The sequence below is a fragment of the Trichosurus vulpecula genome, chromosome 2, assembly GCF_011100635.1.
Source record: "Trichosurus vulpecula isolate mTriVul1 chromosome 2, mTriVul1.pri, whole genome shotgun sequence".
Classification (NCBI taxonomy): domain Eukaryota; kingdom Metazoa; phylum Chordata; class Mammalia; order Diprotodontia; family Phalangeridae; genus Trichosurus; species Trichosurus vulpecula.
This window is the reverse complement of record NC_050574.1, coordinates 283,485,881-283,513,634: the sequence shown is the minus strand read 5'-3', so window position 1 is coordinate 283,513,634 and position 27,754 is coordinate 283,485,881. Positions and strand designations below refer to the sequence as shown.

Sequence of the window (27,754 nt, the reverse complement as noted above, 5' to 3'; positions counted from 1 at the left end):
CTGGGGAAGCCAAAAAACCAAATCATACTTATATGAATTATCTCTTTATAATAATAGTTGACATATCCATAGCATTTTACAGTTTATAAAATGCTGCCCTGAAGTAGCAGATACAACATTCCTGTGAGTTAGGTGTTAATTATTATTTTTCAGTAATAATACTGGGGCCCAAAGCTATACAATCAATTAACCAATCTACAAGCTCTTATTAAGTGCTTACTATGTGCAAGACTCAGGGCTAACTGTCACGTACAAAATAAGAAGCATGCCCTTCTCCCATAAGCTTAAGTTCTAATGGTGATTTTTAAAATTTTATTTTACTTATGTGTTACAAATAAGAACCCTTTCAGTAATATGGGGGAAAAACTGATCTAAGTACCTAGTTAACAAAAAAATAAATAGTCAAAATTGAAAATGACCATATGGAGACATTGTTAATTATACATATCTCTGAGCCATACTGGATGTCCCAAAAATCTTAGTGCATTTTAAAGTTTTTTTTTCAACTCATTCTTTCATTCACACATACACACACACACCAGTATTATGTATGTGTGTATTATATATACATGTATGCATAGCTACATATGTGCATGTGTAGAAATTTCTGTGTATGCATATACATATATGTTGATAAATATGCTGTGGATCAATCACAGATGGTTTAGAAGCGAAGACACTAGTAAGTAATGTTTTACGCAGACAGTGCTTCAGCTGCATCTTAAAGGTAGAAGGAACAGTATGAAGAAGAGGTAAGAGTGGAGTGAATTTCATTGCCTTTCAGCATTAAGTGTCCAAGATACAATTTGAGTCCTGTAGAGAAATCATAAAAGTGCCTGGATTTGAAGTTAGGAGGCCTAGGCTCCAATTCTACCTCTGTTGCTTGTTTACTATGTAATCATGGTTAACTCACATAACTTCTCAGAGCCTGCATAGCTACAAAATGAGTCTGAAACCTACCTTATGAGTTTGATAAGAGGTTAAAAGGAGATAATAGATGCCAAGTGCCTTGCAAACCTTATACAATGTCAGACATTTTTCTTACTGCCTCTGTAAACTTAAACAAGTCACCTCCCATCTCTGGGCCTCACTTTCCTCATCTAGGAAGGGAGTGGACTAGATAATTACTGAGAACTCTTCCAAATATAAAATCAATGGACCTCTGATTTTTTTTTTTAATCTCAACAGGCTAGACAGGCTGAGGCACACATGCAGAGGAGCAATGGAGGTGAAAAAGATTGATTGCACCGAACTAAATTAACCTTTGACTTTTCTCGCCTGCCCTAATCCCCTAGGAAGCTTTTGGAATTCTTCACATTTTCAGAATCTGTTTCTCTCCTGCTGTCTGTTCCTGTCCTCTTTCTGCTTCTTGACAACTTCTTTTATCCTTTATTCATCTCTGCTCCTAATTCATGGTTTCCAAAAGTTTCCTGGATAAGGTTAAATGCCTTTGTTCAGCTTATTTTAAAAGTTATTTGGACAGAATATGGAAATATATACAAAAATAAAGTTTGCCCAGAGTGCTTAGGAAAAGGCTTGACTGAACCTTGAATTGGAGCACAGATTTTCAAGAAAACAGCTCATATCCTTGCTATAGCTGAAAATATTAGCGAGAAAAATGATAATAAAACACATTAGGATGTGAGTACACATTGTGACAATTGCATTTGTTACATTGTATAACAATATGTTTCTGCCACATGTCCTCAAAGGATCAAGAACTGTTGCAAAGTGACTTTTTAAAAACCATGACAACTTACAAATTATGTTAAACTAACAATAAATTATGTCAGTCAGAAGTCAAAAAGACTATATAGTGTTGCCAAATGAATGAATTGCTAAATTATGTAACTATGTAATGTGCCAATTCCTTTACTTTTAAAGGCTTTTTTTCTTTATTGCCTCAGAATGCCTATACTTGCGTCTCCTGAATCCACGACATTCCCTATAGTTTTAAAAGTTTAATCTTACTACATATTGCCAAGCATAATAATGACCATAAAAATATCTTGTTAACCTGCTAAATAGCATTTCCTAATAAATTTTGTAGTGCTTGGTTTTCATATATTTAACTGAAAATATGTTTCCTGCCTCATGAATGTAATAAAATTTTAACATATCATTAAAATAGATTTTGGTACTTAAAGGCAGTAATGCAAAGCAACATATCTCCTACATTTTGACTTGTAATTATAAAAGAAAAATGTCAATACTTCAAAGTAGTTCATTTTATTTGGTCTTTTTAGGAAATTCCATGGAGGAATGTTCCAGTAGCCATGCATTCTGCTAGTATCATCCTATTTTATCATTAACTTACCACAGGATGTCATTTCATCTGTTTGGTCACCGCAGTCATCTTCCCTATCACATAACCAAGCCCTGGGAATGCAGCGCCCATTTCCACAAGAGAACTGATCCACCTGACATGTTCTGGCTGCAAAGATGAAGGGATATACATAGGTTTAAAAGAAAGCCTTTTAAACTATATACAATAAAAAAATTCCTGCATCTCTCTTATGATGTTTACTGAATGTATTCTACTGCTCTGACACCAGAGTATTTCCAGTCATAATTTCCTTTTCGAAACCAAAAGCTAGTTTGTCTTCAATAAGGTGCAAATGCTTTTCTCTTCAATTAATGTGATTGTTAAAAATATGACATATTCAGTAACCCTGTAGACATCTACAAATAAAACTGTGAGTTCATTAGCAAGAAATGTGTCTTTCTAAAACACTCTTATGAATAAATAGTCAGTATAATTTCTCACCAACTTTTAATGAACAAAGATGAATTTTTTACTAGGCCAATTTGAAAACTACAAGTAGTAAAATGGTAAAGAATAAAGAGGAAGAATCAGTTACAGGAAGGAAACATCATCTAATGAGGGAGAAGAGCAAGAGATCTGGAATCAGAGATACATAAGTTTTGAAGCCCAGCTCTCTGTCACCCTGGGCAAGTAACTTTGCTTTAGTTTCCTTACCTATAAAGTAAAAGGATTTAACATGATGATAATGATCCCAAGCATCTCTAAATCATTTGTCCTTCCCTATGCATTTGATTTTCTTCCTCATAACCAAATACAGTAATTTTGTATGTTATATATGACAGAAAAGAGAGGCAGCATGGTGTGTTGTAGATAGAGCACTCAGGTTGGAATCAGAAAGACTTGAGTTCTGATCCTTCCTCTAATATTAACTGTATTGCTCTGCACCACTCAGGTAACTCCTATGTGTAGCAGGCAACTACTTATCTAATAAGTAGATGGCACAGTAAATTAAACATTGGGCCTGGAGATGGAAAGACCTGAGTCAAAAATTTGGCTTTAGATACTTTCTAGCTGTCATCTAACCAGTCTCTTTCAGATTCTTCAGCTGCAAAATGAGGATAATAAATAATACCCTCCTCACAGGATTGTTGTAAGGATAAAATGAGATAATATTTATAAAGCACTTAGCACAGTGCCTGGCATAGAGTAGGTACTTAATAAATGCTTCCTCCTCTCTCCTCTCCTCTCCTCTCCTCCTTCTTCCTCTCATCTCCCCTTCTCATTCCACCCTCCTATCCTCTCTCTTCCCCTTCTCTCTTTTCCATTCTTTTCCTTCCTTTTCTTTCATTTCCTTCCTAATAAATCAAAAAAAGGACCCAGATCTGCCATCATAAAACTAGTTCCCCAAACTGACAAAATCATATGTGATTCCTCATATATTTCCACATTGTGAAGATAGCACTAGATGAGGAGTCTAGAGACCTGTTTCCTTCTAATAGGTCTGTCATTAAACTAGTCATTCCCCTTCCCTAAGTCTCAACTTTTGTGTTTGTCAATTGAGATGGTTCATTTGGTTGTTCTCTAATAAGCCTTCCAGTTTTCACCTTGTTCAATTATATAAACAGAGAGTGAGATAGGTAGTCCCCCGGCCCCAGGCAGGACTATACTAAAATCACTATAAATGATGGTTTTTGACATGTGCCAGAATATTGAAAGAAAATAAACTGAAGTAATTTAAAAAATATTTGAATAGCTTTTTAATATGAAACAAACTATTTATGCCTGGATATTTTAAAAACATTGGATATATTAATAGGAACCACAGTGAAAAGCTAGGAGAACCATTCATAAAATTAAAGCAAACACAATGCATACACATCTTCTGTATCATTTGGTAAGCTTACTTCCAAACTATGTCTTTGCTAGTTTAGAAAAATGATAGGGCAAAGCTTGTCCTTCAAAGACTTGCATTTCAATAAAATGTAAGTTAAATCCTATTTTAAATGCACCGGAAAGGCTCGCTATTTGAAAGAAATCTATAGCCCCTATAAAAAATCAATATTTATTAAGAGATTGTTAATGTATTAGTTTTTTTTCTTAAATAGGTATACACCTGTATCCTGACACATGCAATTTCAGCCAAAGTATGAGGGCAAAGGGAAAGAGTAAAAGTTATCTGGCCTGACAGGAGATCTGGTAAAAAAGATGCTGACCTTGCTGAGACTGTACTACACTTAAAATCTGACAAGTCCCTTCATGGCTTATATCCATCTTAAGAAAAAGGGGGATTGCAAACTCAAGTTCTCCTTTCTTCCTTACTACTTGGACTCTGGATCAGGAATAGATAAAATACATGGGGAAGTTCAAAGGAAGTGAAACTGACCTGAGCTCCATTAATAATAAGGTGGGGGGGGGGGGAAGGAAAACTTTTTTTTTTAAAGAATGATTTTAACTGGTCAAAGTCTTTGGTTAGATACAAAGAATGCCCTAATGATGATGATTAAGGAACGCTGAAATGGATTACTGAAGGAATTTCTTGGAAAGTAGAGTTTAGAATAGAGTAAATCTAACAATAAAATAAGTTATAAATTGGAGTTACAGAGTGTCAGAGATCACTGACTGTGGAGTCAGAAATCCTAAATTCAAATTCAATCTTTGAAACTTACTATCAGGGAGAAATGAAATAAATTCTTTACTATCCCTAGGTCTCAGTTTGTTCATCTAAAGAATAAGACGGTTGACTCAGAAAACCTCTAAAATTGCTTGTAACTCTAATTCCATAAACCTATGGTCATTGGATTTTAAAAGGAATGTTCTAAGTCAGGCAAAATAGAAAATTAACTAAATAACTTGGTCTGGTCCTCTTCAAACCTATGCTTCCTTGCCCTCTTTTTCTATTTTTATTCCTAACTTTTCCTCTTCTTTTTTCCCTCATTTTATTTTTTTTCTTTTTGTGAAAAGACATAGAAGACACATATCCATCCATTTATCTATCCATACATACATAGGCCATATATTTCATAGTCTTTAATATAAAAAATACTCATTTTGTGTCTTTAATCTAATTTTTTAGGGTATTCAGTTGCTATAAAAGATATATATATACACTGGCAAGGTTACCCAGTGTTGTGTGGCAAACCTTAGCTCTAATTGATTAAAATCAGTGTCTAGAAAGAGCACTCCCATACTCACTGAAAGCAATCTTCAGTCTTTTCAGGGATGTATTGCAATGCTATGATGTACTAGAAAGCTCACTAGATAGAACTGATTTCTCTATTTGCTGTTACAAGTGAGCATTGTCCTCATGCTTTTTTGAACAGCTAACCAATCCAAAATAACTCTTAAAAAATCTCATACAGAAAAGCAGATTTTTGTTTTCCAGTAGAATTGAAGAAATGAATGGCGTTTAGTATTGTCAGCCCAGCATTTGTTTTAAAATGGATGTTTCATGGCTATAAGGAAAAGACTAGTCTTCCCAGAATTTAAAAAAAAGTCCTGGCTTTGCACTAGACTTTTAAACTGAAAAAATGCACTGAACATAGAAGAGATGTTTCAGTGGAAAATGATAGTATAATGTAAGTAAGTGTACATTATCACAAAATACAGAGTGCTAGGGGAAGTATGGGGTGATGGAAAGAGAATTCCAGAAGAAGATCAGAGAACTGATCAGTTCTCATCCCATCATCATTCACAGGTGTATGAACTTGGACAAGGCATATTGCTTCTCTACTGTCTCATTGGTAAGCCAGGGAAAAATGATACTTTGCTTGAAATCCAGATGGTAGACTCATTTATTTCTGGAGAACCTTTCCAACTATAAGCCTATACATAAGGATAGAAACAATATATATGAAATATTTATGAGGATACAAAGTATATTACTGTATGTACATAGTATAACATGCATAACCTGCATTACTCTTGTAACTACATTATAAACATGCATATGCTATATATACACTTATATACATGAGAATATACACTGTTATATATGTAGTAGGAAATACTGCATATATAACATACTTTATATGTATAATATATGATATAAACTTATATATAATATGTTATATACATATATATATATATTTGGAGGTATAAACTGCATACTATGAAATATATATATGTATATATATAAACTAAATTTATACATATATGTGATATGAAGGTATATATTGTATATTACACATGTGAAATAAGGTAATTTAGGTTTTTATCCACACTATTACAGTTGGAATGGTTCTCCAGAGATCACTTGAGCCTCCATGTCAGGTATAAGGAATCATTCTATTACATATATGTAGCTTATCTCCTTATATATTACATAGTGCATATATGCAGTAATATTGTTTGTATCATTCTTAGCTTACAGATGAGGTAATTAAGAAGTTAAGTGCTTTATGCCAAGTCATACAGATGCTTTTAACTCTTTCCCTTTGCCCCTGAGTTTTGGCTGAAGTTGCATGTGTTGGGATACAGGTATGGCTCTATTCAAAGGAAAAAATTAAGACAAATCATATGCATACACACACATACCACATGTATATGCATATAAGAAATTTGAAAGTGAAGAGCAGAAATGGTCTAGGAAGAGGTTGGAAAAGAGAGGAAATTTATTATCATGCTGGCAATTGTTCTCATGTAACTACATATAATATTTTGTAGTTTTAAAAGTACAAGTACAAGAGGGTGCATATAGATGGAACAAACTGCCGAATGAGCTGCTTTTCACTCAGCATTGAAAGAAAAGCAGTGAACTGGTGCTATTCCACACTACTTTTCAATATTTATCTATAAATGACTGTCTGGCAGAACACAGTAACTTATGCTGCCAGTTGTAAGTTTCTACGCAATGGGAAACTAGCTAGATATTCAAATTCATTGTAATACAACAGATTATATGGAAATAGAAATACATTGGTGGTCTTGGGACTTCATTTTTTAAAAAGCACATAAATAATGCTCCCTGAATAAAAAAAAAACTATTCACAAAGGTATTCAAGGAGGCAAATTGAATAAAGAATATTAAATTTAGATTCCTACTAGTGAAATAGTTCCTATCAAAGCACGGCAACAAACTAACTTCTAATGGCCAAGGAAGTCTTGTCCAAGTAATGCATCAACAATTAACCCATATATGAGCTAGGCCCAAATTACTTTTCAAAACAGAGTTAAACACAAGGATCAAGTAAAATATATTTTGTATTTTAACCTTAGAGGCAATAAAAATTTCACATGTCAAATCCTCATCACTGGGCATTTTTGGCTTGGTTTGGAGGTATAGACCTGCATATTTGTGGAAGCTGACTTTGGATCAAAGCCACACACACACACACACTCACACACACACACACCCGCAAGGCTTACCTGCACAGGTTTGATTGGATTCATCTTCATTACCACCACAATCATTAGCTCCATCACAAAGCCATCTCTTGGGAATGCAGCGATTATTTTGACACTTAAACTGATCATCAGGGCAGCTGTGATTAACTAGAGGAGGGGGAGGGAAACAACAAAAAAAGATTACTTCCTCCTACTTGTATAATCACCTGGAATCTGCTGAAAACATGATTATCCTGAATTGCATTCAGAGCGTAGGTAAAATTAATGTGACTAGCTCATCATGATGTAAACATCATGATTTGTCATTTTCTGTAATTCAGAATTTATGTTAAACAGAAATTTCCCAGTCACAATAAAATGTTAAAATAATCCGCATAGCCAACAAACTCTAAAAAGTAAGGTCCATATATAGCTTGAAATTTAGATAGCTTTTCCTAACAGAGGTAGCATGGCATGACGCACAGAATCTTGCCCTGAAGACAAAGAAGACCTGGTCTCAAGTTCTGTCATGGACACATTGGCATTGTGTAGCCACTGGAAAGTCATTTAACCTCTCTTAGGCTGAGGTTCTTCATCCATAAAATAGGGATGATGATGATGATAATGATTCTGATAATTATAATAATAATTCCCGTGATACCTACCTGAGGAGGTTGTGGTGAGGTTCAAATGAGATAATGTGTGCAAAATACTTTATAAACTTTAAAACACTACGTAAATGTCAGTTAATACTATTAATAATCTCACCTGCTACCCTATGTCTTTTTTTTTTTAAAGGCCTGTCATATCTGGCATTACAATTTGAAGTTTCTCAGTCATAAACTCACTCACTTGAGCACCTGGGGTAGGAAGTTGTGGGAGTAGAACATGAGCAATTTTTTAAAAACTTTGCTCTTGATCCTAAATTTGAGCAACTGTTTGAAAACCACTGTTTTCAGCAAATAGGCCTCTGCATCATACATCCATATATTTTTCAACTGTTAAAATAACCCCATCATACTCTTCTTGTCCGATTTCTTCAGTGGATAAAGGGAAATGGTAGAGAATTAGGGGAAATCACCACTTAGGATAGGAAGTATATGCTAAATATGTGATTATGTATAATTGCCATAGCAAAATTGATCATCCTAAGTTCTTACACAAAAGCAAACATAGCAATATTGAAGACCACAGACAAACCTTCATAAGCAAAGCTTTTTACAGCTAAGGATTAAATCTCCAATATCTAAGCTCCACAGGGTACCATCTTAATGTTAACCCACTGTGATTATTGTGTCTAAGTACTGGAAGCTAAATCCCTGCCTGAATTGGCATGCTTTTATGCATTTATTCTACAACTTCAACATTCTTTTTGAAGTAATTTGCAATGTGCTTTGTAGTTGCAGTTCAGCATGATAAAAATGAATGTTGGTATTAGTCTTACTTAAAAGTTGGAAAATAGTGTTTCATTTTTCAATGCTGGTGTATTGCAAGAGCATACGTTTCCAGTTTATTTTTTTTACAGAATCCTATTTTGATCTTTTAAATGGCTCTGGTAACAAAGAGGTTTTTTATCACTCTTCAGAAAAGTTTTGATTCAACTACAACAGCAAAAAATGGGTAGAGGAAGCAATTTTATAACCTGGTATGTGGATTTGATTAACATTTTGTATTCACTTCACAGAACTGAATAAGAATCATATCCTATGGAAAAAGGAAAGTCATCCAACATATTACGGGGTCAAAATCTCAAAGTGCCAACATTTTATATGTTCACTTCAGTGAAGCCTGACATAGAGGTTTTGAAATTTTCCACCCCAATGTAAATGGTAATTTAAGAGGTGATGCTATCTTGTGGTTCAGAATTAAAGAGGCAGATGAATCTCATAGAAACTACAGAAAACAGGATTATAAAGGATCTGAAGGTCATTAGGTGAAACTTTCTAAATAATTCTATCATGTTGTAAAGGCTTGCCTAACACTTACATGACTAACACTGAAATACACACCATGAGCATAAAGACAAACAAAATTCCTTAGGGCCATTGGCAGACTTGGATGAAGAGATGGGTAAAGAGAACACAAAGCAGTGGGTAAAGACACCATAGAAAAGTCTAATCCTTTGAATTGGCAGCAATTTAAACTCAAGAGCCCCTGAGACGGAAATCAAGAAAGGGTTGTTTGCTATTATAGAACTATTTAGTGGCCAAACAGGAAACAACTTGAAAGTTCATGTCATTTTTTTTTTGCAAACAAAGATTCCAATGTTAACTATAAAAGTGTTAAGGATTTCCGACAGCCATCATTTCTGTTATGTCTCTATATCTCTAAAAAGGAGCATTGTACATACTTAAAGTCATATATATCCCCACACATACATACACACACATATATACACACATATGTATATACGAATTTTATATTGTTATTAAACATATGTCCATTTAAAAAAACATTCAGAATTATAAGATATGCATGGGCCTGTACTACTGGAGGTAGTAACCACATCCATGAGCTCACGGAATTTTGAAGTTTCTAAAGATATGTCCCTAAGTACACATATATTTAGAAAAATCTTTTGAATATTATCATTTTTCAAGTTGCATTTCCACAACTATATGCAAGTTGTCATACAACTGGCCAAGCTATTTGACAACTCTTTACTGGATATTATTTTTCTAATCCACTGGCAAGATCCTTCAAAAAATTTTAAAAGGCTTTTGATATGTTAATCATAGCTACCCACATTTATGAGGGTCTATCACACAAAAAAGTCACATAAAATTAAATAGCCTCAAGATATCTGAGTATCCTGAACAGTAACCTTACATATAATACATAACTTTAAACTAAATTACAAGCAGTTTAGTACTTAATACTCTAACCTCCTCAGATCCTTTGGCAAATTAATATCTCAAGGGAAAATGTAGAAAAAGTACAGAAAACTCCTATGTTTATGCAAGTTTATGCAAACTTTATAACTCAATACAGGGGCAAACGAAATTTATGCTTATTGATGGGGAGGGGGGGATTCTGGTTTGCCAGACCTTTGAGTGATAAAAGTCCGATATTCATTTTCTCTTCTATAATTATTTTGTGCACAAAATTTCATAATTCATTAATATTTCTTAATGTTAGCTATATCTCCAAGTAAGAATTATATAGGCTTTTCCTTTTCCTTATTTTCAAAGGAAATAACCTTAGCTTCTTAGTCTGGGAAAACGTTAAACCTCACTTTTTAAAAAAATTATCACACTGGGCTCTTTAATTCGTAGAACATTCTTATATCCTATGAGAACTTTTAAAATAATTGAAATAAAGACTACAAAATCCATGTTAGATTTCTTTGTGGCTACTGACATTATTGGATATTTAAAAGTGACAAAACATCTTCAATTAGTGACAAGAATGACATGATTTGTGACTAAATAGTGCAAATTGAAGTAAATGTCTACCTCAGTATATATGATCAATCTAATCCAAAAGACTGCGAAATTGACATTTTACCTGAATTCCAGCTTAGCTGTCTACACTGACCAAAACATCTAAATTATTGCCAAATTTCCACTTTACTCTCTACATGTAAAAATATGGGGACCCAAGATAAGTGAGAGTATTAAAATCGCAAATCATCGATGATACTTTCATAAATGTTGTAATTTGACATCCAAGTTGAGCAAATGAATGAATGAACAAATAAAATCTCACCCTAACTCCCCTGTTAAAAGCAATGGCATATTAAACAGAGTTTAAGACTGAAGGAAGAGTTTATGTTCAGTTCAAAAGATATATCCCCGAAGTTAATTGCTATAAAAATATGGGCTGGGTTATACGGAGGTCAACTATCACGATACTTGGGGGCAGCTATGTGGTACAGTGGATAGAGCGCTGGGCGTGGAGACAGAAAGACTCATCTTCCTGAGTTCAAATCTGACCTCAGACACTTACTAGCTGTGTGAACCAGAGCAAATCACTTCAACCTGTTTGCCTCAGTTTCCTGATCTGTAAAATGAGCTGAAGAAAGAAATGGCAGCCCATTCCAGTTTTCTATGCCAAGAAAACCTCAATTGGGGTCATGAAGAATTGGACACACAACTGAAAATGACTGAACAACAACATCATGTTACTTAATAAGGACAGGATGAAAGTCCATCTGTTCAAAATAGGATATTGAACTAGCAGTCACCTAAGAAGCCACCCAGTCCTATATTCTATAGATGAAGAACTGAAGCCCAAGGAGATTAAAATGAATTTGTCCAAGTTCATAGATAGACCATGTCTAAGGTGAAATCTGAATACAGGTCCCCTGACTCCAGAGCCAGTGTTCTTTTAACTGTTACTCCACCATACCTGATAGTTCAGGTGTAGGCTTGGATGTAAACCATGAAATAAATAGCTAAGAAGCTGTCATAACCTCTTCTAGCCATCCTATCCTCAATGTCAACATGGTTTTATTTTTTTTTTCCTTTTTCTGTTATAGTTACAGGGGAAAATATGTACAATTTCAAGTCAATATACAAGGAAAACACTATAAAAAGCACAGATTTAGAAGGGAACTAAGGGATCATTTCAATTCAACTCCTTTATTTTACAGATGAAGAAAACGACAGCCAGAGAAGTCAAGAGACTTGGCCAAGGTCAGGTAATGAGGAACAGAGCCAGGATTTTGAATTCAGGCCCTCTGTGTTCCAATCCAATGCTCTTCCAAATATGCCATGCTGCCTCATCTTGAACCAAGATTACCTATGATTCCTGTGGAAAAGGCTGGTGAGTTTTTTGAAATATAAGGAATGATAAAGAGATGAATGAGCTGAACAATTTTGTCTGATACTACTCATGAAGCAATTTCACTTGCAAGCTATGCTCTCTAACTGCAGTTTGGTGGGCTGGTAATCTTTGACCCTATTTAGTTATCTTGATGGTGACTACCATACCAAAAAGCCAAATTACATCTTTACTAAGAACTCACTTGCAAATAAATTTGAAAAAGATACAATGGCATATCTAGTGTTCCAGGAATCAGAGGATTCTAGAATAAGATTTGGACGGGATATCTATAGGTGCTAAAGTTTAACTCCTTCATTTCAAAGATGGGAAAACTGAGACTCAGAAAGGTCAAGTGACTTGCCCAAGGTCACACAGCATGTGTCTGAAGCAGGATTCAAATCCAGATCCTCCTAACTCAGTTCAACACTCTCTCCACTACTCCATGTCATGTCTTCCCTGGGTTATGTTGCCTCTGATACTATCTTTGAATTCTCCCTTTCCTTTTCCTGTCCAGTTACCAAACTCTATTGATTCTCTTTATTCGACTTTATTCTCTTCTATCTCCTGTTTCTATTGCTACTACTTTCGCTACCGTGTAAGTTCAAGCCCTTAACTATGGCCTACTGGAACTATTTTAGCAGTTTTCTCCTAGCTCTTTCTTCTACCCTCTCTCACCTCTGTTCATCCTTCAGGGATGAGGGAGAAGGAGACAAGGCAGAGGCTCATCTTCCTTGTATGTAGAACCTGTCTTGTATCTCTTTTCTCAAAAATCTTTGACAGTCTTTACTGCTTGTCAAGTAAGATCAAGCTTCTTAGTCTGACATTCAATGTTCTCTGTTACTACCCTACTTTTCTAACCTAACCTTAAATTAAGACACTTTGCATAGTCTACATTCAAATTCTCCATACATGCCCTCTATTTCCTTCATGCCATACCTTTCCCCATGCTGTCTGCTAGACCTACGACATCCAAGCTCTAGAATATTTCCTCGATCACCCAGTCAGCTAATATTTCAAGTTCCAAACTAAGGACTTTATGGAAAAAGGAAATGAAGTCCATTTGGCATCACTTCTCAGTGAGCTCACATAGACTCCTAATGATTTATTCCTATTTTCCTTTCGATGGTCTCACAAAACAGTTGTTTAATAACTTATTTTTGACATTTGCAAGGAATTTATGATAAGCTGGCTGGTATTTCAACTTTACCAATTTTCTTATAATCTTCCTTTTCCCATACACACATTATTTGAAAATTGGCCTAACTTTTACCTATCCCCATCTATTCAGAACTCCCTCTTCACATTTCCTCAGGTTATCGATAATGATAGATAGAATTTATGTGGTGCTTTAAGCTTTACAAAGTGTTTTACAAATATTATCTGTTTTGATCCTGACAATAGTCCTGGGAGAAAGGTGCTATCATTATTCCCATTTGACAGATAAAGAAATTGAGACAGACAAAGATCAAGTGGACAAAAGACCAGAGTCACATAGCTAGCAATTGTCTAGGATTAGTTTCTAATTGGCTTGCCTGACAACAGGCTTTCCTGACACCAGGCCCAGGCCTACATCTGCTGTGCTACCAGCTGCCTATATTTAGTCTTGTGACTATGGGGAAATCACTTAACTGCTCTGAGCCTTGAATAGGAAGAAATATGACTGTCTCTAAGAACATTCAACTACAATGACGATATGAGTGAATTTAATCCCATTTGAATTATGAAAGCAATGAATTCACCTCACTGAACTCTTATAAAATGTTTTTTTCCCTCAAAATATAAGAAGAAATTCTTGTCACTGTATCAAAGTCATAAAAATTATTATTTTTCTAGAAGATGCTAAAAGAAAAATCAGTAGCCAATGGGAAGAAAATTCCATTTTTTACTTGTATTTAACTTTCCCATATGTCTTCCTCACAACAATGCATGGAGGCAGGAAACCCATATGTTGTTTTGTTCAAAATTTATCTCTTTATTGAATTCTTCTTCAAGACTCACTTGCCAAGGCCAAACGGAGTGGTTAGTGACTTTCTGAACCAATAATTTTGTCTTGAAGGAATTTAAATATGGTAATATAATTTAGTATGGGAGGATCTAGGACGTACCCTACACAAATTATCAAAGAGTGATCCAGTAGCTCTAGGAAGAACAATGGAGAAAAAGGCTATTTGGGAAGTAGAAAGAGACAGCATAAGAACTATAAGGCCAAAAATAAATATTGAGCCATTATATTCATCCCATCCTAGGCATCTAATATGCTCTTATTCTCTATACAATGATAATGTAATGACTAGGAATACTGTTTCCATTAATAAGAAGAGATATGAGTTATAATATGTGAACTACAATTTAGCTTTAGATCTAATCCCCCCTTGAATTGTGATATTTTAGCAGGTCAGACTGACAATTCAAACACAAAAAGACTTAGGAAAATACGGAAAAAATTACTTCCAAAAGAACATACAGCAATTCACTGAATCCTCATCAGTGCCGTCTAGGCAGTCATCATCCCCATCACACTTCCATCGATCCTGGATACAGCGTCTGTTTCTACACCGAAATTCTCCAGGTTTGCATAAGTGAGGTAGTACTTCTTCAGGGTTGACTAAAATTTTAAAAGAAAGAGAGAAGAAAAAAGGACATATGAAATATGAATATGGACAGATTTCTGGATAGAGTCAGAAAGACCTGGGATTAATGGTGTACCTACCAGCCATGTGACTCTGGGAAATTCATTTAACTTCTCTGGGCCTCAGTTTCCACATCCATAAAATGAAGATGTTGGCCTCAATGACTTCTAAAGTTTCCCCCCCACCTCCCAGCTTTAAATCTATATTAGGTCTCCATTCAGTATATTCAGATACATATATATAGACATATGCATATGTACAGATATAAATAAAATATATAATTCCATAACATATGCATATGTATATATATTTATAAATACCCATATATGTTATATGTGTATGTATGTATTAAATATGCATATATATGTATATATGTCCAAATTCTTGCTTTGTGCTCTAGTGGCTGATGATTTCATATGCAGTGAATGGAATAACTTGAAATGTCACTTTAGGAAATCTGTCTTCAGGCTGCTCTTAACAAGGTATAACGGGGATGGATGCCTATGTAGTGGTGAAAGAAGTGGCTGACATAATAGGTCGACACCATTTAACCAAGTTCTCCAAAGAAAGAATGAGTTAGACTAAAGAAATATTCACTTAGAACAAAAGTAATCATGAGTCCTTTCCACCCCCCTTTTAGGCACGCAGACATTCCAGGTGCATGGGACTGACATTTCTTAAGTAAGCAATCTGACTAGCATTTTGATCCCAGGGAGTCTATAATTTTCACCACAGTTTAACTCTAATCTTTTTCTGTAACAAAAGTGCTCAAGCAGCATTTGACTCAGTGATGTGACTTATGTGGCCTCAAATTTTAATGATTAAAAATAGAACAACTCCCCCCCTCAAAAAAAAACCCATCCTCTACAACTAATCCCTTTGTCTCTTAGGCCAATTGAAGATACCTTTTCCTAATAGCCACTGGAGGAAGAAGATGGGAAATCAGATGTTAATAGAAATGCTGGCTGTGTGCACCAGATCTTTTTGTGATTTCTCTTTTCCCTGATATCTTATTATAGTTATTGTTTATAGCACATAGCTTAGAAAAAAGTATATAATTTTGAATTGTCCTCTAAATGTATTCCTTTGTCATATGCATAATTCTTGCCTTTCCTAGAGGCCAAACTAATAAATTTTATACGTGAGGAAAAGACTATGTCTGTTGGGGAAAGGGAAAGGTCACTTCAGATGCACTTTGGGGTTAGGAAGACTGACAATTGAAAGTTCAAGTACAGATTTCTCATTGTGGGCAGGGTGGTGGAAGTTACTGTCATGGAGAAAAAGAAGTGTGCAATAGAGAAATGTCTGTTGCTGCTAAAGCCAGGCAAGGGAAGAGTGTCAATAGGATGGTTCTCTTCATGACCTCTAAATTTTTAACCCTGGGGCAAAGCTCAATAAATATTTCTGGTTTCTTCAGGTAAATTATAAGATACTTGAAGGCAATAATCATGTCTCATGTTTCTTCTGTACTGATAATATCTAAAATAAATGCATAATCAATACTAGTAGTACCTATCATGAATGCATAACTGATAAGTGCTAAAGTCTTCTCTTTCCTCCCATAAAGAATAAGCCAAATTTCCTATCAGATTCTTTTAATTGTCAGTCAGTTAAGGCACCAGGCTTAAGATTAAATGGGATTACTTCTCCACTTTAGGCCAGCAACTGAGAGCAATATTTCAGCCTGAGATAATATTCTCATTCCAGGAGAGTTTAAGGGATGAGTTCTCCAGGATACTTTGAAATTATGTATTTGCATTGTGGGCATTAGTCTAGCAGTCCACAAAAGAGAGTAAGTTTCTAATACAGAATTCTGCCCACGAGGTCACATCTCACTAGATACTTGATATGTGATAAATTTTTACAGCACTTAGTGATGTTTGATATAATTTCTACTCTTTTTTGGGTGTGATCTACAATGATTAGTAAGTCTAGGCCCCTTGAGCATAAATCTTCCATAATTTTTGGTGACAGTGACTCAGTCCTGAAATGTGAAAATAAACCCCTCTGTTTCCACAAACAAATCCATGTGATTCAGTCATTTGTTTGATGATTCTCTGCCAACATATCATTTGGTGAATTCATGTGGATGTTCCTTTTGTCAGTCATTACTACTGCTTAATGAAATATTATGTGATTGTTCAAAAAGTATTTCTATAATTTTTTTCCTGATTATCATGTATAGTAAAAATGTCAATTCTCTTTCTTCTTTTTGATGAGAAAGTTAATCTTTATATAGTTGCCTAAGAGTAATGGACCCTGAAATTTATCAGTATTATATAGGATTTTGCTAGCAGTCTTTCCAAATCTGTTATAATCCATTTTACAGTTTTGAAAATACACATTAAGATGGATAGGTGACAAATACTTTGAATGTGCTATTCACATTCTGTTTTGATCTCAGGATGCAAGTAAGTTTCTTAACATATTCAGTCACAGTCTTTCCTTTGCTATCTTTATTTTTATTGCATCTTCTCTGAGGGAGAAAAATGTATACAGGTATGTGTAGCTATGACATTTATTTAGTGGTTCAATATTGCCTCTACATTTAAGCTCAAATTCTTCCATTTCTATTTTCTTTGGTTTATATTAAGACTTTTACATTTAGTAAGTCTAAATTTGGAATCACTGGAAAAATATTCTAAAAGATGAAGATGTTTAATATGATTTTTGGAGGAGGCATATAGCTCTACATCAAGTGACTCCTAAGACTTTTTTTTATTCAATTCCCTCTTTAATTTGTGTGCCATACTTGGTTCTATTTAAAGGAAATGATATTGGAGTTAGCTAAGGGAAGGTAGAATGCCACGTATTATATAAATTGTTCTTGAAATTATTGTGTTGGCTGTGTGTTTTACAGATAAGATTTCTGTAGACATACTATATTCTAGTGTTCCCACAATATTTAGGATGTTTGTACGTAAATATATTATATAGCTATAACTACATATCTCTAGATATCTATATCTTTATCTATCAATCTATGGATACTGAGTTATCTGTAGTACGGAACTGAGTTAAAGGCTTTACAATATGCGACAGAAGCAGTTATAAATATTATGGTCCTCCTGAGGAGCTGGAGCAATAATTATGAAGTTGATAATAAGTTGTTTTTAAAAACTTTAGACTTTTTAGTACACACACACACACATATACACACCCTTTTTTACTTCTTAGTCAATATATTATTTTTTAGTAACAGTTCATAAGAGTCCAATAAGTAAGGGAGTGAATCAAAAATGTTCATTCTCCTCACTATTATTTGATATAATTCTGGAAATGCTAGTAATAATAATAATAATAATAATAATACAAGAGAAAGAAATTAAGAATGAAGAAAAGTAAAGAGGAGATGAAATCATCCCTGTTTGCTGATGAGATGATGGGTTGCTTGGAAAATTCTGGGGACCATATTGAGACAATAACTTTAGCAAAATTTCATGCAAATAAAACCTCACAAATAACAGCATTTCTACATAAAAGTGACAAACACAAGAAAAAATAATAAAAGAGAAATCCCATTCCTAATAACTATAAAATGCAAAAAATATCTGGGCATAAACCTTCCAAGGCACATAAAAGCCTTGTATAGATACAGTTGCAAAGTGTTTCTTAAAGAAATTTTAAAAAACCAACTTAAATAACCGAGGGAATATTCAGTGCTCATGGTTGGGCTATGCCAATATAACAAAAATGAGATTTCTGCTAAAATTAATTTACACTTTTCATGCTATTCCAATCAAATTAAGGGAAGTAATTTATAGAATCTGATTTTAAAAATTCAATTGGAAAAACAAAAGATCTAAATATCAAGCAAAACAATGAAAAGAAATAGGAATAAAGGGAGAATAGCACTTCCAAAGCTTAAACTATATTATAAAGCAATTATAAAAATGATCTGGCAATAGTTAAATATCAATGGCACTAATGAGACAAGGGAGATCCAGAGACAATAGAATTAAATATTCTAATGTTTGATAAGTAGAAAACAAAAATTACCTAGGGAAAAGCTCCTTATTTTATAAAAAAAAAAACTATTGAGAAAATGCGAAAGAAATCTGGCAAAAAATAAGCTTGGACCAACACCTTACACCACATTTCACAATATATTCGCAAGGGATACATAACTTTAAAATTAAAGATCATACAATAAAAAAAATTAGGAGAGAAGCACATCATGTCCCCCTCACAGTTATAAATACAATACATATTCTTAACCAATTACAAATGGTTATTATAAGCAATTACAAATGATAAAATAGATAACTTTGATTATTTGAAACTAAAAACCTTTTGCACAGACAAAAATTAATACATTTGGGATAAAAAAGTAGATAAATGGGGATAAAATCTTTGTATCATAATTGTCTAATAAGGGTTTGGTATTCAAGACATACAAATGATTAATAAATACGCAAGACTAATGGTCATTCCCAAATAGAAAAATGATCAAAGGATATGAACAAATAATTATCAGAAGAACTGCAAAGCATTAATAACCTCATGAAAAAAAATATTCCAATCATTAATAAGAGAAATTCAAATCAAAAAAACACTGAGGTTTTACCTCATACCATGCAAATTGGCAAAAATGATGAGTGTCAATAATCAATGATAGAGATACGGTGGAAAGATAGGTACACTAACACATTTTTGTGGAACTGTGATATAGTACAAACTTTTTGAAAGTAATTTGGAATTGTGTAAGTAAAGTGAATAAAATGTACATATACTTTGAACCAGAGATATATTTTTAGACTTAAAAAAAGTATTGATTAGCTGTGCTTACTTTTTTTCCTCCCATAAAATACTATTTGTCATATTGTATGGCTTTTGTTAAGGGTGATGGAGAGGGATACTTGGAATAACTAAAATGATAAATATAAGAGACATAAAATATCATTTTTTTAAAGAAAACAGTTCATGATAGCTTTAGTGACATAAACAAAATTCTTTTGTACATAACCATGTAATTAGACTGTATTTGGAGAGCTTGCTGGTGTCTTCCTCTCTTGGTATTAGATGTATTGTCTTCTGTTAATAAAAGCAGGATCAGGATTATTCCTGAGAGAGAGAAAGCTGGTAAACTGCATTGGTAGAAATTCATGCACCACTGTGAAGACTTTCAGCCAATAATTATCTAGCCCTTCTGCTTTTCAGTTTTGTAGAGAAGCTAGAATTTGATCTACCTCACTTGGTTAGTCATTCATTACATGCACAAGTTCTCTTTTTCTCCTTTTAGCTAACTTGCATTTTCATTGTGTTGGAGTTCTTACAACCAAGTAAATGACCAGAAATTTTCCTTGTCCTTCAAAGGGCTTCTTAAACCTAAGAATTAAAGTTTTTGAATGATGTTCAATTATTTGTTTTGTTCTTTGAACTGATTTGACTCATTGTCATGGTAGCATGAACAAAATACACTATTTGCCTTTATCGTTATTATTATTACTGCATCAAAGAAACAGTAAGTCAATTTGATTGTATAGCTATTTGGTGCTTGCAATGCCAGTGAAGTAGCTATTCTGACCTCATAAAAGCTGTGTCATTTAAAAGAAGTCTTGTCTTTATTGGGCTGATTTTTAAAATGATCTCACTCACAGATGCTTTGAATGATTAAGGACATCTATACCCAAGTAGAACATTTATTATGAAGTTTTACATCAGTGTTGAAGAAAAGAGGACAGGTGGCTGAAACTACTCATGTTATTACAAAAGAAATTTAAATTTTTCATTCAAATCTTCAAGAAAGAAAAAAGGAAATAGTCTCTAAAGTATAGACATTATATATATGTATATATATACACACACACATATATATATATAAACACTCATAATTTCAGAAGCTTTTAGAAGAGGGTATCAAATCATAAGACTATAGATGCAGACAGAGAGAACTATCATTTTTTAAACAAGCATGAGGCTATTTGACTACCGTTTTTTTAAAGTTTCATTCACAAAGAATAATTTTTATGAATGGATGATGATATTGTCTTGTTGTTATTCAATTGTTTTTCAGTCATGTCTGACTTTTTATGACTCCATTTGGGATTTTCTTGGCAAAGATAGTAAAGGGGCCTGCCATTTCCTTCTCCAGCTCATTTTATAGATGAGGATGCTACAGAGGCAAACAGGGTTATGTGATTTGCCCAAGGTCACACAGCTAGTAAATGTCTGAGGCCAGATTTGAACTCATGAAGACATCTCTTTCTGACTCTAGGCCTGCTCTGCCACCTAGTTGCCCATATATAGATATAAGAATATACACATACGTAAATACATATATATATATACACACATATGTATTTACATACATACATACACACACACACACACATATATAACAGCATTTGGCAGTCTCTCATACCTATAATTACAACTGTAAATTAACAAGTATAAAATTAGGAAAATTTTCAACGTCATGTCCCTTTAAATCTGCCCAAAGTAACTCAAGACAGATAATGGGCAGAGATTTCCATTGTCTTCCAGGGTAAAAAATGTGACTAGTTGTTTTCATTGAAATTCCAAAAGCTTTCCTTATTTCCAAATGCAGCTACAGAAGTGGTAAAAAGGATCCATCAGTGCTGACTAACTAGTACTGATTAGGTTTAATGATTATAGAAGGTGGGTTTCTTTTAAGCTGACAATGTCTTCCTAGACATTTGGTAAGTGCATTTAAATGATGGGAGCTGACACAGATACAATATCAGTGCAAAAATCAAAATTCAACCTTTGATTTTCTATGTGACCATAACTGCCAGGGTCACTTCATGTTTTCATTTAATGTTCATTCACTATTTATTCACTCAACAAGTTTTATTGAGTAATTACAAATAAAAGTGAAGCACAATGATAAGTCATAGTCTCTGTTCACATGGGGCTTATAATTTAATAAAGTGGATATATCTGTACACCAATTACTATGCTCAAGATAGGATGTGTTAGGAGACCTATGAACATTCTGCAAAGTAAGGGGGTTATAATCGATGATCTCTGAGGCCCATTTCAACTCAAAGTCTATGATAGTATGGTCCTGTGGTAAGATTTAGGGTGTCACCAATTCTAAGGGGCTAGTAAGAACATCACTAAAACAGCTGACCTGACATCCCAGAGTATGTAGGTTGGCACTTAGAGCCAGGAGTAGGTGACAGTCTTGGTGAAAATGAGGCCAGTAACTCATTTTTAATTAATAAACTTCCAAATATTTCCTATTGTCTTGTATCCCTAGTACATAATACAGTGCTTTGAACATAGTAAGCACTGAATGTTTGGTCACTGATTGATTGATCCATCATACTCATTGGTCTTTTAAAAAAACAAAAATAAGAACAAAAACAGTTAGGTCTAGATGTTGTATAAGCAAAACTCAGGTCAGATGAAGAAAAGGGAGAGGTGAGATAATTTAAAAGTAATCACAGTGTGATCCTACAAAAAGTGAGTATTTACTCTTCTTCTTTACTGACATCCTGATTTTCTTTAATCCTTCTTTCTTGGGGGAGGTGGAGCCAAGATGGTAGAATACAGGTAGCAACTCACCTACACTCTCCCAACATTCCCCTCCATATAAAATTTTAGAGTGGCAAAGACAAGAGGTCAGATTGAGATAATCTTCCAGCCTAAGAAAATTTAGGAGGTCAGCGGGAGACAGGTCTCTGACACCAGGATGGGAGCTCGCTCTGAACACAAAAGTAGTAACACGAGTGGGCCTTGGAGATGGTTGCAACAACAGCAGCTTCATGAGCTCCCACCTCAGAGATGGTATGGTAGGGGGTGGCAGGGAGGGGAAAGAAGAGGAGAAGGAGGATGTCAGGGATGTCAGACAACTGGTCAGAAAGAAATTACAGGGGGTCCTTTTAATGGCACTGAGTACAGCTGGAGCTGACTGGCAACTCTATTGCCTGTAACCAGTTCCGGGTAGAAGTTCAAGGACAGAGAGGATCACTTCTCATTGGTTACAAAAAAGCTGGGGCTCTGGTTGGAGTTCCAAAGCCAAGAGGAACACTACTACTTGTAGTTATGGGGAGAGGGGGGACCTGGATGAAGTTCTGGACCAAGAGAAACACTAGCACCTGTGATGGCAGAGTAGCAGGGGCTCCTCTTGGGTGGAGATCAGAGTACAGGCCAGAAGAGAAATGACCACATCTCTCCAGGATCATACTACTATGGAATCACCCAAAACTTTCAGACCCTCAAAACTAGCTCTGACTAGTACTAGTATTAGTGGGATGACAAAGTGTGAAGCTTGGGACAGTGCCTCACCACCCCCAGAGGGGCAAGCCCAAGTTTAACAGAGTTTGCTTTTCTTGCTTCCCCCCCCTCCTTTTTTTTGGTGTCATGTGTGAAAACCTATTTTGCATGATTTCACATGTATAATTGATTTCATTTCATTGCCTTCTCAGTGGATGGAAGAGGAATGGGAGGGGGAGAGAGAATTTGGAACTCAAAATTTAAAAAGAATGTTAGAAATATAAATAATAAATCTATTAAAACTAAATTTTAAAAAATTTTTTCTACCTGGGAGAATACAACAACAAAACACACTTTTATTTTCTGCAGTTTACCATTTTGCTTATTTTCCTGAAATTTAGGGACCTTGGGGGTTAGTGCTTAAGTGGTTGTCACTATACGCATGCCATTAGGGTTTCTTTCCTTAGTGATATTATGTGCAGGAGGGCATTGCAAGTATAAAAAATGGAGTAGTAACATTGTTACATGTATTTGGGGAATATTTGGAGTGGAAGAATATTTTATAGGCTTGTTGATATTTTTTAATCTATCTACTGCTATTTGAACAAATAAAGGGATGCCGTAAATATACTTAGATTAGTGTGGGGGACAAATAGTTCTTAAAGTAATAATAATAAATAATAATAATGATAAATAACAGGTTAATCATGCTTCCAAAGAAAAGGACAGTGAGTTTGCATAGATGTATCTGCTTCTCTCAATATCTCTCTGTCTATATCTCTGTCTCTGTTTTACTCTCTCTTTGTGTCTCTGTCTCTGTCTGTCCTTCTCAGTCTGATTTTTCAGTACTTTTTCCCAAAGTATACTGCACACATTCACTATTATAGTATAATATGCTATAGTTCAGAGAGCCTCAAGAGGATACATGTATGAATCAAAGAGCTAGAGTTGGAATAAACCTAAGATCTCATCTAATCCAACCTTTCATTTTAAAAATGAGGAGTTGAGACTTGGAGAGGCTTAGGAACTTGCCCTAGGTCACTCAGATAGGCTGTCCTCTGACTCCAATGACAATGTTCTTTCCACCATATGGAGGGAATGGAATAAAGCAAAGCCATCATACTAGAGGTTTCATAAACGCACTATTTTAGCCCCTATTTGGCTCTAACTATGGGCAAAGTCTATGCTGATTTCATAGCTAGTGCTCTCATTGTATCATTATGCCACATCAAATGATAATTTGACTGTAACTATCATTTAGGCTTCTAAGAACATCTGCAAATATCTTATGAGATATTAGCAAGCCCTGGAAGTGCAAAGCAAGCTTTGCTCCTCAGTTGTGCTTTGCACCATGTTTTACATGCCTGAGTCAAATTCTACAATTCTGCCGTCGGTTCAGTTAAGAGTGAAGAACACTAGGAGCTGATTTGAACAATCATAAAACTACTATGTCACAATAATCTTTTAAGATAGCTAGGATCAGAACCAACATGAGATGCAGGACCCCTGGGAATAAACATGGAGCTCACATATATCCTTTAAGACCTGTCGTTATAACATTTAAATGGATAGACCCTCTTCATGATATTTACCAAGAAGCAGAGAGAAAAAAAATCCATAAATAAAACTCTCTTCTTTAAAGTACTTCTCAAGACCCTGTGGGTAAATAGCATGACTGTGCATACAGAGATGAACAGTAAGCCAAAGTCAGGTCAAGTAATAGACACTACCAGCTGTGACCAGATATTTAAGGCATTTCCCATCACTATTCCCCTTATACTGGTTCTCTTCTACTCTGACCTTACTCTTACAGTCTGTTTGTTTGACTCTTAGTGCCTCTCTAACTTTTCTTTTCTCTGATCTCTTCTGATTTTGTCTTCACTCCCTGTTTACTGTGTCCAATTCACTCCATGTTTTGAATCTAGGCTAATAATTTGATCCTAGTTCCTGACTGCTTCCTTGATTGATGGGTTTGTATCAGAGTTCTTTGCCCTGGGATTTATTATTAGTAGTATTAATAATAATTAACCCTCACACCCTGACTAGTTGAAACCATACTACTATATGGATCAGACACTAGCCTGAATGACAAAACTGCTCCCAACAACCCAGCAAATAGATTGGACAGCTCTGAGTTGCTGCTGGCTCTCCTTGAATCACCAGAATGATCTGCTACACACGGAGCACAACAGAATGAGTGTTTGCCCTTTATGTTCTGGTACGAAAGGACGGCAAGATACAGTGGAACAAATCACAAATATTTCTATTGGAAATGCTTTTGTAAAGAGGTTACTGACCATTAGAGTGGGCAAACCACAAATGTAAATGAAAGGGGCTAAAGATATTAATACTTTAATTATTGAGTGGCAATACCATATCATGACAAAATTAGAGATGTTATAAAAAAGGACTTATTTTTGAGGTCAATATTAACTTCACCTCCAAGTCACAAAACAAAGTAATACTGACTAGTTCAGGGTAATCATTAAGACAAAACAAGACAAAACCCCACACTTTATCGTTAAGCCTAAGTTAGTTTAAATTAAAGATCAAATCAAGGCGCTACTAAAATTTAAAGATGGAAAGTTGAACACCCCAAAGTCACTGAAAACCTTTCCTTAATCCAAGTTCCAAAAATTTATATGTGATAATAAAATAGATGATAAAAACTTAATTGACATAACTCATATAATTTTGAAAAAGAGATGAGCACTCTTGGATGGGAATCTGATAATCCCTTTTTTATGAGTATGATGGCATGAATACAACTAGCATATCAATCATGCAAAAACAAAGTAATTTGAAAAAATTATCTGCTACAAACATCATCTGTGAATTATTATCCTACAGCATTTGACAGAAAGTATAAAAAAAAATTCAAAACCTATACATAGTGGTATATGAGGCAGCAAGAGTAAAACTACAGTAAGACTAATAGGAAAACAACCCCTAAACTTTCAAGTAATATACCCATAGACAGATGCCAAACACCACAATGAGAGCTATCGAAAATCTTTGGGGAGGCATTGGAAAATAGATCAGTTACCTAGCCAATTCATGCAGAAGGAAATCTGAACACCATGTTGCCCAATGAAGCCAATAAAAATGAAACAAAGAAACAAAAGAATATAGAAAACAAAAGCAAAGCCAAAAATCTACATTCTTTCAACAGCAATCAAGAGCAAAAGGTAAATCGGGAGACAAAGCAACACACACACAAAATAATCTTACCAAAAAAATTATTACTGAGATTTGAGAAATAAAGAAGTTGAAGATAAAAAAAATCCACAAATTAGGAGGATGTGGAAAATTTCTGGTAATTGGTATGGTTGTGAATAGTCCCAATGTTACAATAACACAAGATGGATAACTTTTAAACCACTATTATAATAAACCACAGAAGAGTTATGACAAAGGATGTAATTGAAAATCTCACTTCCTTAGAAAATTGCATAGTGACAGGGTAAAGCAAAATCCAGAGTTTTTTGGTTCAATATGAATTATTGGTTGGTCTACGAATAATTACTAAAGCACTTTACAGTTTCTTCGCCACATGCAAGCCTGACACTACCCTTCTTAAAAGAGGATCTTATGTACCTATTATTAAAAAATGGGCATGCCAGCAACTCCTTCAAATACAAATCAATTACTTCTTTATGCATTTTATACAAAACACTCATGGCTTGTTATTTTTCCAAAATCTAGAAAAACAACAAAACAATGTATCAGCTAGGGAACAATAAAAAACATGTTGAAAAAGTCCAAGGGGATATAAAGAACAATTTATTTTCAATTACATAATTATTGAGTGGGTTGCCTGAAAGGTCCTAACAGTAACACTGTCTTGGTTGATTACTGTAAAACCTTTAATTTAGTTCTGCACTTATGGTATTTTCATACACTACAAATATATGAAATATGCTCAAATAAAGTATTTGAATTGCCCATGAAAAACTGTTCTGTATTTACAAAAACTATATGATAATATGAAGATTAACATAAAAGGACATTTTTCAGAGAGTCAGTTTAAGCCTCTCTATTTCAGTTTTTCCATAATAAACAAAACCTCCCAAATACAGGGAATGAAACACACAGACACACAGACACACCCATCCATACACATACATTCACATACACACAGACACACACACACACATCTATATTTATCTGTATGTATCTATGTATATACCTAGCAGAGGAAATCAAAACCATAAGGTGTAATAGTAATTAAGGTGGGACTTTTTGCTGTTGACCTTTAATGATTCTGGCCTTTGTTTGAATGGGGTAGATAAAGTGGGATGTTTTTGTATTTCTCAGCACTGAGACAATTGGGAGCCATTGATTTGCATTTGATGTGATATTGGGGGTGGGGAACTTCTCCACGCCCAGCCTGGGTGAGGTCGCAGCCCTGAACAGGATATAGAAGTGCAGAGGTTAGCATTCTCTCTCGGAGCTCTGACACACAGCAGGAGTAGCACAGGACTCTGGGCCGGCCGTTATAAAGAGCTCCCCGGCTGTACACCCAGATATTGATAACTACGAATTGTATTTGGTCTGTAATTCAGGGTGCTGGTTTTTTCCCCTG

At 34.7% G+C, this 27,754-nt stretch overlaps 1 protein-coding gene across 1 annotated transcript in view; it reads right to left on the bottom strand.

Moving 5' to 3' along the window:
* The window catches only part of LRP1B (LDL receptor related protein 1B), a 2,306,513-nt gene that overhangs the window by 926,927 nt on the left and 1,351,832 nt on the right, over positions 1–27,754 (bottom strand). Inside the window, exons 16-18 of the mRNA XM_036744555.1 lie at positions 14,820–14,960; positions 7,631–7,756; positions 2,318–2,434 (exon numbers count right to left, since the gene is read on the bottom strand). Of these exons, the coding sequence (XP_036600450.1) occupies positions 2,318–2,434; positions 7,631–7,756; positions 14,820–14,960 (384 nt within the window). The remainder of the gene's footprint in view (positions 1–2,317; positions 2,435–7,630; positions 7,757–14,819; positions 14,961–27,754) is intronic.